Raw genomic sequence first — 17595 nt, 5'->3', positions numbered from 1 at the left:
TTTAAAAAAGATAAACATGTCTACATATAAACATGTATAAATTGTGTTTGTGTGTATATATGTGTGTGTATATATATATATAAATATAAGGGTATCTGTATACAAATATAAATGTATGTATATATATATGAATCACTTAAAAGTAATAACTGGACAGGAAGTTTTCATCACTCATGGAAATATAACTAAACATAAAATCCAAAGTGAATCTAAAAATTAGAATCAATAAGAGTTCAACACATCTGCTAGATTCAAGACAAAGGCTCCAAAACTTATTAGGTTATTTTATAATATCAACAAATAATTTGAATTTTTATAATTAAAAAGTATACCACTACTTTCTAGGAAGATGGAATGGTTTTGTTACATGGATATATTCATCAAAATCGCATGGCTAAGATTTATGTGTTTCGGGGCGCCTGGGTGGCTCAGTTGGTTAAGCGACTGCCTTCGGCTCAGGTCATGATCCTGGAGGTCCCGGGATCGAGTCCCGCATTGGACTCCCTGCTCAGTGGAGAGTCTGCTTCTCCTTCTCACCCTCCTACCTCTCATGCGCTCTGTCTCTCATTCTCTCTCTCAAATAAATAAAATCTTTAAAAAAAAAAAAAAGAAAAAAGATTTATGTGTTTCTATGAATGTATATTCTATCTAAAAAAGAGAACTGTATATATAATAATAGTTAACTGAGGCGGGGAGTGGGTATAAGCATAGATCATGTTTTTTCAATGGATAAGATAATGACCCCAATCGGGGGAAAAATCTGTGCCTAAGAGGACAAAAAAAAATCCCTTATTCTTTTTACATATAAAGCACAAATACACACAGAGTTCATAAATGGATAAAAGTATATCTATGATATTAAAACAAACTGAATCAACTATATTTTCTAGAATTACAAATGACTTTTTGCTTTATTTATCTCAAGTCCAGAATTTAAGGCTGAAACTAAAACACTGCAGAGTTACTGTATCTAAAAGTAACTACTGTTAAAGCATATGATATGGATACTTACTAAAAATAAACCTTCCAGTATTAAAAAGAAAATTAGACATAAGCACCCAATAAACTATCATTGCTCCAATGAGAGATACCAAGGAGAAAAGGAGACTCGACCACTGTCCAAAGGAGCCAAAGTAGTATCTGCAGACATCTGGATATTCCCAGGTAGTGGTATCCACTGATGCTAGATAAAAATAAGAGAAAGAATAAAATTAGATGTTACTCATATAATCCCATAATCATAATCATAATTGTGTTCCCCCAATTAGCTCAAAATATTTAGCAAAATATTAAGAATATTCCACCACCAGATATTAGACCAGAGAATGACATAACAGAAATTAAAACATTATAAACACATAAAAAGAAATGTAGGTCAACAAAACAGTACAGATAATAAAAGAAACAGATTATAGTATAGTATTTTGTAATTAATAACAACAAACAATAAATCAAGGCTAAGCAAATCATGAGTAAGAGTCAGATGATATTATCCAATAATATTTGGCATACTTAAATAACCTATGGAGGAAAGTTTCCTGAGTCATACTTTATACCACATGCCAATTTCAGACAACTGAGCTAAGAATTCAAAAATTAAATAACAGAAAAGTTAGACGACAATATAAAAATACACTTTGAAGGGTTATTCTTTTCTATCAAATGAAGAAACAGAAATTACAGTGGAAAAGATAGGTAGATATAAACAAACTTATATAATACAAAAGCCATTCAAATGTTGAATGGAAAAGAAAATTGACAAGAAATAATGGATAAAGGGCTAATGCCTACATCATACAAAGAACTTAGCAGATCTATAAGAGCACCAAGGGACTTGAGGATAAATGGGAAAGAGATAAGAATAATACAATTAAGAGAAAATATACCATTGCTTAATAGAGACCAAAAAAAAAAAAAAATTGAAGACAAAGCCTGGTCTCTTGATTCAAAATTGCTAAGATTCACTGAAATAATGTAGGTCTATTTAGGTCCTAAATTACTTTAAAACAATCTAAAAAGGTATTTCCCTGATGCAGAATTTGTAGAGATGAGTAGAGGCAATGTATTACTAAGCTTTGTGAATTCACACATTCATATTTTTATATTTTTCTGTTACATTTTCTACTTTTAGGACATTTAGATCTCTTGGTAGAGGACAGATCAAAAGTCACACCATTAACTGACAAGAATCATAGAATTTTCTTTTCTTTTTTTTTTAAAGATTTATTCATTTGAGAGCGAGTGAGTGCAGGGGGAGGGGCACAGGGAGAGGGAGAGGGAGAGAGACAATCCTCCAGCTGACTCCCTGCTGAGCGAGGAGCCTGATGTAGGGCTGGATCCCAGGACCCTGATATCATGACCTGAGCTGAAATCAAGATCCGACACTTAACTGACCAACCCACCCAGGCACCCCAGAATCACAGAATTTTCAATTTAGTTCTGAAAAAGACTTTATTTTAAAAATATGACCTTAATACTTTTTCTTATAAGGAAATTAGCATCAAAGTAAATGCATTCTGCAAAGAACTACAAACCTCTCTGAATTTCAAAGGTAGTCACTAATTCATTGATTTATCAGTTCAGCTGAATGCTATGAATTAGAGAATTAAATCTTTAGGCACAAAATAGTTAACACACATGTGGAATGTACACATTGGTGATATACTTCAACAGGATATACTTATTAATACCCAAACTGCTATTCTATTTTCACCATGGCAAACTCTTACATATCATAGCTCGTGATTTCACTACTCTGTAGCAGCAATAAAGTGTTAAAATGCCCATCAGCACGATGACACACATTCCAGTAGTAAATCCAGCCTGTTTAAAAATACAAACATAAAACAACATATATCATCATGTTAGAATAAATTCATATGCAACCATATTGTTACCGTACCCTAAACAATTATGATAAAAACCTGATGATATAAATTAAATATAATTATCTATTTTCTTTAATAAATGTTGTATAGATTTATTAAAACCTCTATTGTAAAACTTACAATATAAAGAGAAAAAAATTGAGGCAAAAAGTGTGAAAAAGCTGAAAAATTATATTACCTGTTTTATGCCCCAAGGAATACTTAATATAGATGTTCCCATCATGGTATTCCAAATCATAAAACTGAAAACACAGAATAGTAGCAGTAAAAATATGGAGCTTGACTCTTTAAACATTTTAATTAAGACAAAAATTAAAATAACCATGAATTTTCATTTACATATAGTTTAAGTTATGCTCCAAAAAGAAGTTTTACTCACATGGTTACTAAACTGGTGTTTTTGCCATATCCTTCAGTGTAACTTTGCAGTTTATAAGCGGAACCCAATGGACTATATACATAGCACTCTTCTGGAGCTGGAACTACATGATCTGGGGCAATCTAGTAAAAGAAGAAATGTTATAAGAGAAATGTTACAACCAGTAAATGTGTAAAGTAGGATATTTTCTAGATATCAGAGTACCTGACTCTAGACACAATTCTAAATATCATGAACAAACAAACAGCACATATCCCTGATTAATGAATATAAAAAACCCTTTCCAAATGTAGTAGAAAATCTAAAGGACCAAGAGTTTAAAGAATAAGAGCAATAAAATGTTCATGTGAAATGACAATGAATTCCTAAAATATGCAACTATCAAAATATTTTTCTCTTCATTTTCATGAGAAAGAAAGAAGAGTCAGCAAAGAGTGAGATTAAAGAATTCTAGATGGAGGAAATCTGGGTCTTACGTGAGGGGAATTTCAAGAATCAAGTGGCCACTGAACTCCTCTGTGAGGGTGGTTTTAGCAAAGAGGTAGGGAACTCAAACTATAAAGAAATGACACATCAATACAAGGTAAAGAAAGGAGATATATACTCAAAAGCATTTAAAAAGCAGAAGTAAAAAGTGAGCTAACATAGCCTAAGGAAAGGCAAAGCAAGGATTGGTAAGGATGGAATATATAAGCAAAAGGATAGGAACCAAGAGAGGCTGAAGACACACAAAATGACTGAACAGATACATTTTCTTATACACATAGCTCTCACCTTACCTCCTATACATATCTTCTGAATTCTACCTCCCTAGAGAGGGGAAAAAAATTAGTCTCCAGATAGAATTCTGCCCATCTCCCTGAGAACAGTCCTTTGGAATACGTAGTAGTCCCATATATAGTAGTATAGTAGTTAAAAACATAGGAGCTGACTGGTATAAATCAACGATCTTTTCTCTTTTTTAAAGATTTTCTTCTTTCTTTTTCTTTCTTTCTTTCCCATGCGAGTGGGGGGGAGAGGCAGAGGGAGAAGGAGAGAATCTCAAGGAGACTCCATGCTGAGCACAGAGCCCCCCATGAGGCTCCATCTCACGACCCTGAGTTCATGACCTAAGCCAAAACCAAGTAGGACATTTAACTGACTGAACCTCTTTTTTTCTAAGTAGCCTCCACGCTCAGCATGCAGCCCAGTGCAGAGCTTGAATTCATGACCCTGAGATTAAGACTTGAGCTGAGATGAAAAGTTGGAGTCTTAAGGGACTGAACCACACAGGCGTCCTTCAACTATCTTTTATATTTAGCACCTACTATGTAAATCTACAACTTGGTGCTAGGTTTAGTGTTCAAGAAAAAAAAAATACAGTCCACAACTTTAAGAAGCTTAAATTCCATCTGGAAGACATATGAAGAAATTAGATACGGCTAGAAGAGAGAAAAAAATTGTGAGATACTGTACTGCAGGAATGACAAAAAATTAACAGGGACTAGAATAGTTAGGGAAGATTATCTATATAAATAGGAAGTGATGGAACATTGAACCTCAGTAGGTAGACAGGATATGGACTGGTATAAAAAGAAAGTGTTGAGTCCTTCTTTATGCATATAATGCATATAACTGGTGGTAGCTTGTGGGTAAAAAATGTTTTGAATGCTATGCCTTGTGTGGCTTTGGAAACAACTATTTCTGAGAGATAAAAAGGCATATATAGAAATGGGTCTGCTGCCTTCTCTTTTATCCTTAATCCTCCTGGGTCTGACTTATATTATCTTCTTCAAGGGAGTAAAAAGAAAAAAGCGAAAGGACCATGTCTGCATCAGGCAGAGATAAACCATGATGGCTAGCAAAGTTCAGAAAAAGTGAAAATTGAAAGTTACAGGAGGCAGGATTAGAAGCTAGAGGGTAAGAAGTTGCAAATTCTAGAGAGTTACAGACAAAATGGAGAATTGGATTCCATACTTTGGCAATAATATAGGGCAGTGTTTTTCTTTCTTTTCTTTTCTTTTTTTCTTTCGTTCTTTCTTTCTTTCCTTCCCTCTTTCTTTTTTTTAAAGATTTTATATATTTATTTGAAATAGAGAAAGCAAGAGAGCGAGCATGAATGGGTGTGAGGGGTTGTAGAGGAAGAGGGAGAAGCAGACTCCCTGCTAAGCGGAGAGCCTGATGAGCCATCCAGCACCCAGGCGTAGGGCAGTGCTTTTCAAACTTAAATTTTCCCGTGACTGACACAGGGATGTTGTTAAATACAGATTATGATTCAGTAGGTCTCGAGTAAGGACTGAGACTCTGCATTTTTAGTAAGTTTTCAGTGATGCCAATATTGCTGGCCTGTGCAGGCCACATTTTTGTTAACAAGGATCTAGGAGATGTTGGCAGTCAAATGATTTTCTTCCCTTCCCCATTTTATAATAAAAATATTAAGATAAATGAGGAAATTTTCAGAAATAAAAAGGCACAACTCCGTAAAATCCTGAGACATGTGGTTTCACACTGTTCTTCCCTTAAACACCTTTTAAGAAAAATAAATTTGTAATTCTCAAGAAATGAGCCTGGATGTATACATACATTCATTAAAAATGGTCATGTCTTGGGGTGCCTGGGTGGCTCAGTTGGTTAAGCGTCTGCCTTTGGCTCAGGTCATGATCTCAGGGTCCTGGGATCGAGCCCCACATTGGGCTCTCTGCTTGGCGGGGAGCCTGCTTCCCCCTCTCTCTCTGCCTGCCTCTCTGCCTACTTGTGATCTCTATCTCTCTGTCAAATAAAAAAAAATGGTCATGTCTTAGTGTTAATTCTAGATCACTATTTATATACTTTTACTAGAGTCATCTCACTGTCTGTTAACAAAAGGTATTCAACTTGGTGTACAATGTTGACTTAATTTCCAGGCAAACAATGTCCATTCAGGACTAGACTGGCCCAGCTGGTATCTCTGAAGTTTGCTTCCACAAGTAGAGCCTCTAGAAGTCTGAATTAGACCCAGAAACATTGGATTACTTCTACTCCACAGAGGGCTTAGATAATTGTTATGGAACTAAGACTTTACTACAAGTACTGATATAAAGGCCTAGGGGAGGAAATAATGAAAACATTGGGGAAAAAAAATGACCAGAATATTTTGGAAGTCATTACTCTGGTTATACAAAAGGAGATCTTAATACTTCACAAGACTTTAAGTGAGATATCTATGTTCAAATGATACCCCACTCCTTGTCTCTCCCTCAGTAAACATCTAAAGAGTATTGGTTCCCTTCTCCTTTTTTTATTATTATCAATAAAAATATCATTTTTCCTCCCAGAATGTTTCCATTTTTCCTTAAGCTTTCAAGTTTCTGCATCTCTCATATGTGATGATTCTTATAAAGCAACCAAATTACTTCCTATATTTTTGATCCTAAAATAATAATACAGATTTTAGAAGGTCAAAAGTCAACAACTATGGCCCATGGTCAAATCTGGCCTTCGACCTATTATTTTACAGCCTCTTTGCTAAGAATGGTTTTTATGTTTGTAACAATCATAAAACAGTAGTGGGGGTGCCTGGGTGGCTCACTCAGTTAAGTGTCTGCCTTCAGTTCAGGTCATGATCCTAGGGTCCTGGGATCCAGCCCCGAATCGGGCTCCTTGCTTGGCGGGGAGCCTGCTTCTCCCTCTCCCTCTGCCCCTCACTCGTGCTTGCTCTCTCTCTCTGGTGCTCTCTCTCTCTCTCTCTCTCTCTCTCAAATAAATGAAATCTTAAAAAAATACACAACCAAAAGTGAAGAAGACTATGCAATGGTATATGGCCCACAAAGCCTAAAATGTTTAGAATCTGCTCTTTGACCCTTGTTTTTGATCTATAAAAGGACATTACTAAATAGCAATATTATATGTGTTTGTATGTATTTCAATTTCCCACTCCTGTAGAAAACGTCTAAAAACTTTTTTCCCTTGTAGCTTCAAACTTAATAACTGAACAGATTAATCAGATCTGTTATTATTTATGTTCTTTATCAATGACCTACTAAAGTACTTCAGTAATTTATACTCCTCAGAGCTCTTAGGATTGGGGACTAGCAGAATTCAATCCAACAAATCTTTTAGGCTACTGTCAACATAGAGAGATTATTTCAAATCTCTATGTCATGCTAGATAAGGCTGAGCTAGCCTGAGATGTAAGATGTGTACTAATTACTATCTTGATTTTCCATGATGCCATCCTTGGAATAAAAAGTTCACCCACTGGGAGTTTCCCTTGCTTATGCTGTTCACTGTTCATTTCAACTTAACCTTAGACAATTAGCAATGTTTGCCCCTTACCAGTGCCTTGTCTGCAGGAGCGGTGAGCCGGCTGTAGTAATGAATCCTCTTGTTCATGGCAGAGGCATGGTCGCTAACCCTCTGAATGACATCATTCACATTGATGATGTTTGTGGGCTCTATATAGAAAGGCCTAGAGAAGGGAATATACACTTGACAAAGAACATTCAGCCAGAAATTCTGGAAGTCAGCCATTGAAGAAAATAACTTCTTGTCCTCCATTAGAAATGGGATGTACCAAGGCAAGGCATTCAGTTCTCACTTTTGGTGGGAAAAGAAAATATCACAAAAGAAGTATTATCCAATCCAAAGACTAAAGCTTTTGTCTCATAATACTATTATAAATACACTTTTTTAATCTTTAGGAATTTAGCAATAGGAGATATAACAGAAAGAGTTTCAGTCAGTTATTAAAAAGAAGTATAGCAGCTGTCAGTTTTCAACAATGAAATTTAGACCCACACAGCTTTGAATATCCTCTCAAAAAGCTTCTGGCACTAAATCAAAGAAATTATTGTCATAAATGTTCCTCTACTAAAGAGGAACTACTCTCTTCTACTAAAAGAGTCTCCACTCCTTCTTTATGGGCCTAAATTACTTCCTATGACAAATAAAATATCTACTGCTTGGTTCATGTACTAAAGATTAGTAATCTCAACCATACCCCTTGTGAAACTTGTCTGAAGTCCTATCAAATGGAACATCAAGACACTAGCGATATTTTGCCTCATTCTACTGTATTTGGACTTCAGTAACAAATCCTATTATGCTAATATTTATGTGTATGCTTCTTTCCCATAACTATATCCCAATCAACTGCAGATCTGGTTTTCAATCATCATTTTCAATTACTAACCCTCCCAGTTCATTACCAAAACTCCCTCCATTTGCTTCTAAACTTCCAGTAATATGATCCAAAACAGAAAAACCATGAAAAGGACTGCCTTTCTCCACTGATTCTCAAATCTCTCAAAGTCACAAATGATATTGTGCCCCAAACTGCATATGCTATGCCCCAAATTACATATAATATGCTATTTTCAAAATACACATAGATCCAAATAATGAAGGAAAAAAACCCTCAGATTTCTCTGGTTCCATATAACTCTTCTACACAATGGGGTGCCTGGGTGGCTCAGTTGTTAAGCGTCTGCCTTTGGCTCAGGTCATGATCCTGGGGTCCTGGGATCGAGCCCCGCATCGGGCTACGTGCTCAGTGGGAAGCCTGCTTCTCCTTCTCCCACTCCCCCTGCTTGTGTTCCCTCTCTCACTGTGACTCTGTCAAATAAAAAACAAAAAACAAACAAACAAAACAAAGTCTTCTACACTTACAGTTCTGAAAGAAGCTTAAAATGTATGTTAGTCATAAGCTGTAATCATCAAGATAGTATGGTACTGGCATAAAAACAGACACATAGATCAATGGAACAGAACAGAGGACCCAGAAATGGACCCTCAATTCTATGGTCAACTAATTTTCGACAAAGCAGAAAAGAATATCCAATGGAAAACAGACAGTCTCTTCAACAAATGGTATGGGAAAAATTGGATAGTCACATGTAGAGAAATGAAACTGGACCACTTTCTTATACCATACACAAAGATAAACTCAAAATCGATGAATGACCTAAATGTGAGACAGGAATCCATCAAAATCCTAGAGATCACAGGCAGCAACCTCTTTGACCTCGGCCACAGCAACTTCTTGCTAGACATGTCTCCAAAGGCAAGGGAAACAAAGACAAAAATGAACTATTGGGACTTCATCAAGATAAAAAGCTTTTGCACAGCAAAGAAACAGTCAACAAAACTAGAGGGAACCTATGGAATGGGAGAAAATATCTGCAAATGTCTTACCAGATAAAGGGCTAGTATCCAAAATCTATAAAGAACTTATTAAACTTACACCCAAAAACCAAAAAATTCAATCAAGAAATGGGCAAAAGACATGAACAGACGTTTCTCCAAAAGAACACATACAAATGGCCAACAGACACATGAAAAAATGCTCAACATCACCCGGCCTCAGGGAAATACAAATCAAAACCATAATGAGATAACACTGCATACCAGTCAGAATGGCTAAAATTAACAACTCAGGAAACAACAGATGTTGGTGAGGATGCGGAGAAAGAGGAACCCTCTTACACTGTTGGGAATGCAAAGTGGTGCAGCCCCTCTAGAAGATAGCATGGAGGTTCCTCAAAAAGTTAAAAATAGAACTACCCTATGACCCAGCAATTGCACTATTAGGTACTTATCCAAAGGATACAAACACAGTGATTTGAAGGGGCACATGTACCCCAATGTTTATAGTAGCAATGTCCACAATAGCCAAACTATGGAAAGAGCCCAGACATCCATTGAAAGATAAATGAATAAAGAAGATGTGGTATATATCTACAATGCAATATTACTCAGTCATCAAAAAGAATGAAATCTTGCCATTTGCAATGAAGTGGATGGAACTAGAGGGTATTATATTAAGCGAACTAAGTCAGAGAAAGACAAATATATGATTTCACTCATATGTGGAATTTAAAACAGATGAGCAGAGGGGAAGGGAAGGAAAAATAAGACAAGAACAGAGACGGAGACAAACCAGAGAGACTCTTAATTATGGGAAACAAACTGAGGGTTCCTGGAAGGGAGGGGGTGGGGGGTGGGTTAAGTGGGTGATGGGCATTAAGGAAGGCACTTGATGGAATGAGCCCTGGGTGTTATATACAACTGATGAATCACTAAATTCTACCTCTGAAACTAATAATATACTATATGTTAATTAAACTGAATTTAAACTACATTTGTTAGTCATTTCTGGAGACAATCTAATTTTGTGGAAGTACTTGAAAAACCAAGTGACTGAAATTTTAGTTTCTGCTATTTTTTTTAACTACTAGACATTAGAGAAATGATAGTACAGATGTTAAATTTAATCCTGTCTCTCTAGTTAGTATACAGAATCTTGGAATCTTTCTTTTGCTATTTATTCTCCACCACAGCACCTAAATAGGATGGGTACTTTCCAGTTCAATCCAACATATATCTTAAAGTTGAGCACTTACTAGAGCAAATATGTGGCTATAGAGATCAACATGACAGTCTACCTCTACTAAGCATATCATTACCAAGTGAAGTAAGGGATGTCAATAAATCTGAAGGTGATATAAAGAAAACAAGAGCATCAGAGGCTGAATAAACTATCCCTACTTATAAATTTGGTAGCCTTAGATAACTACCAACCCTCCCAAAGCATTATTATAGTGTTCTATATAAATTGTGTATCTACTGTGACAGCAGTACTAAAAAGCAGTGTAAAAATATTTATGTCCAGGAGAAAGTTTAATCATACCTGGTTTCACAATCTACAAAGCATTCATTTCTTTTTTTGCAAGAATAATACCCCACAAAATTCAAGAAAGAATTACAGCTTTAAGGCCAACATAAAACAGAGATTGTAATTAATCAAGGATTACTAAAAGAGACTAACAAGTATATTAATAGAGAAATGTAGATGTTCTACTTGTAGCTTTTTACTCTGAAAATCCAACGGTATTAATATCAACCACTAAGTTGGCTTGAAGGCTTGCTGAAAAGCAGTCCAGGAAGTGCTACATTTTTTGGCTCCTGGCCTCTAACAGAAGTGTTAACTGTACCAGTTTAGTTGGCTTGGGTACTATGAGAGCAGAATGACTCTGAAAGTTTTTCTTTTCCAACAGTTTTCATCGAGATGCTGAGTGCCTGTTCAAACAAATATTTTGGAATCTTTTCAAAACAGATTCTCTTAAAAAATATCCAACTCAGCATATTTTAACTAAATTATTAGAAACATACGCTTAAGGCTCCATCTGAGAGAGCAAAAAATATAAATTACCTTTCTAAACTGAACTTCAGTTGGTTCTGAAAACACTTTTAAAATTAATAGTATACAGAAAACAGTATTAAGAGTAAAATACTTTTGAAACTTGGGCTTTTTCTTTTGAACATGGTTTCACATGATTGCTCCCTATCAGTGTTACTTCCCAAATGAGATGTAGCTCAACTGTGCCAAAGTAAAAATAAATTATGATATTTCATGTAGAAATTATATTTGTTTTACCTTATAAATATGTATGGTCATGCTACAGAAGAAAATGCTTTTAACATTTAGCAAAATTTTTAAAATATTTAAAAATGTGATTCAAAATCCCATATTTTCATTTAATACCCTTATAAACAGAAGAACGTTATTTCTACCTCACACCTTTTCTAGGTTCCACTCCTTAAATTCCTTAAGCATTTTTGGCTTTTAAATTTGTTTCCACCCTTCTACTGACCAGTTATGCGTCTCTGAAGTTTAGCAATAATCCCATGACTCTTAAGGTCCATACTCAATAATGAAGACCTATGACTTAAAGCTGTTCTTTTATTCACATCTCTATGAAAGCTGAAGCACTTCAACAGGTGCTGGACTTGGGTAGGTTGTTAAAAAATGAAAAGGGAATCAAGTATTCAAAAATCTCAAGCAAAATAAACATCCAAAATAATGAATCCACTGTACATGTCTCTTCCTGCTTGGTAAAACACTATGTCTGACACGCAGCTTTTTAATAAAGACAGAAAAGGAGTTAATCAAGTCACTGTACCTAGAAATTCCTTGCTGCTATAATAAAAATACTGGTGACCTGTAGCTTGCTAATGTGTTTATCACTTCCTCTGATGCTTATACAACATCTTTTTCCACAAAAACCCTGCTCTACCCTCCAATTTCACTCATTATTATCAAAGGCTGAGCCTAAGATTTTCTCTATTATGGTTAATTAATTTGTACTGGTTCTCAAATTTATTAAAAAGTATTTTAAGTGCCAAGCAAGTATGAAGCATAGTTCTAAACATTTAACAATGAATAAGACATAAAACCTGAAGGATCATAATCTGCTGGAGGAGATAGGTAAGCAATTCCAATCCAGAGGGAAAAATACAGAGAGAGTGAGTACTTATGAGCAACAGTGGGAGCAAGAAAGAGTGGACAGAGTTGTGTGGTACTAGGTATGTACAGTGTACTATGTGATCAAATAGAAGGAGAAGCTAAACAATGTCTGACAGATCACTGAGGAAGTTACAGCTGAGGTGAATCCTAAAAGATACAGAGTTCGTCAGATATGGGAAAAAGTAAAGAAATAGTGTTTCCAAAAAATATATAAAAGCATGTAGAAATAACCAGGAGAGAGAGCATGATGTATTTTTGAAAACTCTAAGTAGCAGGAAGAAAAGGGGTAAGACATGAGGTAAACCTGGGCAAGGACATGGAGGACTTCACATGCCAACAAAGGATATGATCCTACAGGGAAGAATCCCCCAGTCTTGGTATCCTCTGCTGATTCCTTCTCCAACCCCAACTCTCAAATAATCAGAGTAATCCAGAGTTTAATCCACTGACATTTTCTTTTCTCTATCTAGACTCAATCTCTTGGTGGACTCATCTAGTCATGTAAATATAAATATCATGTATATGCTAATGGCACTCAAACTATTATCTCTAGCCTGAACTCCTGATTCATGTATCAGGCCGCTCTTGCTACCCCCTCTCCCCCAGCCCATCTCTTGGACTTCACTGCTTAAAATACTAATCACACTAGCCTCCTCACAATTCCTGAAACACTACAAGCGTGCACCTACTCCAGGACCTTTGTTACTAATTTCAGGTAAAACACAAAGTTTCTGAAGGCCTTTCCCCTAAATATCTGCATGGCTTGCTTCTTTACTTCTTGCAATTCTTTCCTCACTTGAGGAATGAGGTATTTAGCTACTCTTGACAGCACAGCTAAAATTTCAACCCATCTTCTCTACCCTTGTAATTTTATATATCTTCTCTGCTTTACAATATCTCCTTAGCATTTATACTATCTAACACAACATATACTTATTATTATTGGTTGCTTCCAGTAAATGTAAAGTTCCATAAGAGCAGGGATTTTTGTTAATTTGGTCACTCTTATATTCTCAGGGGCTAGGATAGTACTTGGCATATCATAAAAGTTCATTAGAATATGGTGAGTAAGATATGGTGTATTACTTTAAGAAAAAGTCTATTTTGAAATAATTTTTTTAAAGTAAACTCTATCCCCAACATGGGGCTCGAACTCACGATCCAAAGATCAAGAGTCTCATGCCCTACCAACTGAGCCAGCAAGGTGTCCCAATATTTTGAAATAATTTAGAGTCACAAAGAAGTTAGAAAAATAGTACAGAGAGTTCCCATAAACACTCCACTCAGGTTCCCCAATGACGATATCTTACATAACCATTATACAATCATCAAAACTTGTATTACTTTTATTTATTTATATATTTTTAAAGATTTTATTTATGTATTTGACAGAGGCAGTGAGAGAGGGAACACAAGCAGTGGGAGTGGGAGAGGGAAAAGCAGGCTCCCTGCTCAGCAGGGAGCCCAATGTGGGGCTCAATCCCAGAACCCTGGGATCATGACCTGAGCTGTAGGCAGACATTTAACAACTGAGCCACCCAGGTGCCCCAAAACTTGTATTACTTTTAAAATTAAGAAAAAAGTTAATGAAAAATTATGGGGATAATTCTTTCAACTTTTCTGTAGGTTTAAACGTTTAAAATAAAACTTGGGGGAAAAATGATGGAGGAAGTAATCAAAGTGTTAAATACTGTACAAAATAAGAAGAAGCAACCTGTACAAAAATCAATTTAGTGTGTTAATTTAGTGTGTTATCCTCAAACCAATTAAACAGTTTTCAGGAGGACAGAATGATTAACACCATGTCAAGTGCTACTGCTATGTCAAATGAGATGAGAACTGATCAATGAAATGACCAGTGGTGACTGTGATGTGAGCAGTTTCAGTGGAGTAGTAAGGGCAAAAGCCTGTCTGAATTAGGTTCAAGAGAAAAATTGGGTATGTGAAGTATAAATAATTCTTGCAAAGAGCTCTTTGTAAAAAGGAGTGAAAGAAATGGAGTGGTAGCTAACGAGTTAAGTGTAAATACTTCAGAAACCATAAAAAAAAAGCATAACAAATACAGTAATCACCCATAATCCCACAATGAGTAAACATTAATAACATTTTGCCAATCTCATTTTCTTGCAAGAAACATGAGATTCCATTACATGTTCACCAGAATTGCTAAAATTTTAAAATCTGACAATACCAAGCACTAGCAGGAGGTAGAGTAATGGAAACTCTTACACACTATAGTGGGAATGTAAACTGGTTTAACTCCTGTAGTAAAGAGTTTGGCATTATCTAGTTAAGTTGAATATACACATACATATATCCTAGAAAAGTTCTTGCACATGTATGCTAAGACACATATGTAATAACGTTTATAAGAACATTAATTGTAAGATCTCTACACTGGAGACAACCCAAATGTCCAACTAGAGTAGAATGTATACATAAACTTCAGATAGTTATAAAATACCAGAAAGCATGGGAAAGAAATATTGTTACATACAACTTGGATGGAAATTACATGGAACAAAAATTCTAAAATAATACACATAGAATGATCTCATTCACATGAAGTACACAAAAAGGTAAAACTGAATTCAGTATTTAGGGATACAGAAACAATAAATAAAAATAGGGAAATGCTTACACAAACATCAGGAGAGTGGTTACCTGTAGGGAGGAAGGAGGATGTGTTTGGTGAAGGACATATAAGGAACTTCTGGGTGCTGCTGTTTCTATACCTTGGTGTTGGCTGCATAGGTGTTGGCTTTATAATTATTTCTAAAATTGTACATATGGGACGCCTGGGTGGCTCAGTTGGCTAAGCATCTGCCTTCAGCTCAGGTCATGATCCCAGTGTCCTGGGATCGAGTTCCGCATCAGGCTCTCTGCTCAGCGGTGAGTCTACTTCTCCCTCTCCCTCTGCCCCTACCCGTGCTTATGCTCTTCCACTCTCTCAAATAAAATCTTTTAAAAAATAAAATTAAAATGTACACACATGCTACACAGTCTTCTGTACATATATCATGTGATAAAAGACTTTAAAATACAACTTGAATTACATTCTTTCAAAATTTAGTAATGAGATCAAAAGGGACCAAAAAAATCTTTTGTATTATACAGAAATTTACTGGTTATCTTTTGGCAAACTACCTTAATAAAGATGTGTCAAACTTAAATACAAGTTACCTACTTTTCTATAAAAAGACAACTGTTCCAAATTTGTTAACCCCTCCTGTGATGGCAAGTTGCTATCAAAAGTATGCTACATGAGTACACAGCATGCATTAAAAACCTAAAAGCCTCCACATATTTAAGTAGGCTCCACGCTGGGCGGGGCTTGAACTCACTATCTGAGATCAAGACTCAAGTTGAAATCAAGAGTAGGACGCTTAACTGACTGAGTCACCCAGGGGCCCCAAGAAAGTAGCTGCTTTTTAAAAATTCACATGAGCAGAGAATATTCTGATAATGGATGTTTAGAAATGTTTCCATTGTACATAATTTTATTGCTGAAAATGATGTCTGTCACCAATAAAAACTCCTATCTGCAATCTTACATACATGGATGAAACTTTTTCTAACATTTAAAAACTTCCAAAGTATGTAAATGGCTTTTGAATCTGTTATTAAACATAAAAAAGTCAAAATAATAATTGTAATAATAAAGCAAATGGTATTTATTCCATGTAATACAAGCACCAGTCAGTATTTTCACTATAAAGTGTTTAGAGTATAAAATGTTTACAAATCAGTGAAATTAAATATTCAAAACATTTCAAAAATGGAAATTTGCAAACATTATAAATCATCAAATAAAAATTAGTTTATATAACCTTTTTAAAAAAGATTTATTTATTTGAGAGAGAGAGCGAGCGAGAGAGAGAGAGGAGGAGGAGGGGAAGAAGGAGAGGGAGAAGCAGGCTCCCCACTGAGCAGGGAGCCTGATGTGGGGCTCAATCCCAGGACTTGGAATCATGACCTGAGCTGAAGGCAAGATGTTTAACTGACTGAGCCACCCAGGTGCCCCTATATAACATTTTTTATAAAGTTTATAAAAAACTGTAAAAGTTTGAGGCACCTGGGTGGCTCAGTTGAAGGAGCGACGACTCTTGGTTTCAGGTCAGGTCATGATCTCATGGGTCATAGGACTGAGTCCCATGTTGGCTATGCACTCAGTGGGGAGTCTGCTTGAGATTCTCTCCCTCTGCCCTCCCACCACTTGCATGTATGTTCTCTCTCTCTCAAATAAATAAATCTTTAAAAAAAATGTAAAAGCTTATAACCCTTTTAATAAACTTCAGGACCTTCCTCAAATATTTAGTGCCCCGTCAGCGGAGGGTTCAGACCAGATGGGCAGCTCCTCCACTTTGGACAGAAGCTAATGGGTTGTAGCAGTTTTGATTTCTCCCACAGTTAACCTGGTAAAGATGGTTCTATTAAGTTCTCTCCCTCCCCCAGCAGAGATTAGCCACCTTCTGAAGATTCTAATTCAATGCCTTTTCTCCCCCTTCTCCAGGTGTGTGTGTGTGTGTGTGTGTGTGTGTGTGTGTGTGTGTATGTTGGGAAGTAAATGCTGCAAGTAAGTGGAAAGTAGAGCTAGGAGGATGTGAGAAATGAAGGAGAGGAGAGATTGGGGGATAATTTGGAGAGAGAACCAAAAAAGGTGAACAAAACTACTGGTTGTTTTCAAATTAACAGTATTAAAAAACACTATTTTGGACTTTAAAATTAGCATAGAATACTAGAATATACAAAATAGCACTGCCATCACTCAATGTAAGAACTGAGTGACATCAGGGAGACTGAAAATCTACCAGGCAAATTTCAACAAAAATTTCCACATAATTGTTGGATGATATGCAAATGAACTTCAGATCAGTTTGAATTACTGTGTAGCAAAGTGTTACAAAATATTTTAAGATAATAGAGCATAGGGGCGCCTGGGTGGCTCAGTCATTGAGCATCTGCTTTCAGCTCAGGTCATGGTACCAGGGTCCTGGGATCGAGTCCCACATCAGGCTCTCTGTTCAGCGGGAAGCCTGCTTCTCCCTCTCCCACTCCCCCTGCTT

The 17595-nt window shown here is 36.1% G+C and overlaps 1 protein-coding gene across 7 annotated transcripts in view; it reads right to left on the bottom strand.

The window, feature by feature from the left end:
- Positions 1–17595, bottom strand: part of SLC38A9 (solute carrier family 38 member 9) — an 83589-nt gene that overhangs the window by 42708 nt on the left and 23286 nt on the right. For 4 of the 7 annotated variants that reach the window (XR_003212204.2, XM_025892386.2, XM_073905485.1 and 1 more), the window contains 5 exons: positions 7561–7693; positions 3268–3389; positions 3067–3130; positions 2730–2823; positions 1013–1183 (listed from right to left, as the gene is read on the bottom strand). Coding sequence is in view for 6 of the 7 variants with exons in the window: in XM_025892386.2 (XP_025748171.1) it covers positions 1013–1183; positions 2730–2823; positions 3067–3130; positions 3268–3389; positions 7561–7693 (584 nt within the window). In the remaining variant the exon portion in view is untranslated. Of the gene's footprint in view, positions 1–1012; positions 1184–2729; positions 2824–3066; positions 3131–3267; positions 3390–7560; positions 7822–17595 lie in introns of all 7 variants that reach the window. The other 3 variants (XM_025892388.2, XM_025892387.2, XM_073905486.1) reach the window with 1 other exon arrangement.

The sequence above is a fragment of the Callorhinus ursinus genome, unplaced genomic scaffold (genome assembly GCF_003265705.2).
Source record: "Callorhinus ursinus isolate GAN/ISIS: 27379988/994484 unplaced genomic scaffold, GSC_fseal_2.0 scaffold23, whole genome shotgun sequence".
NCBI lineage: Eukaryota > Metazoa > Chordata > Mammalia > Carnivora > Otariidae > Callorhinus > Callorhinus ursinus.
This window is presented reverse-complemented; position numbering and strand designations above follow the sequence as displayed.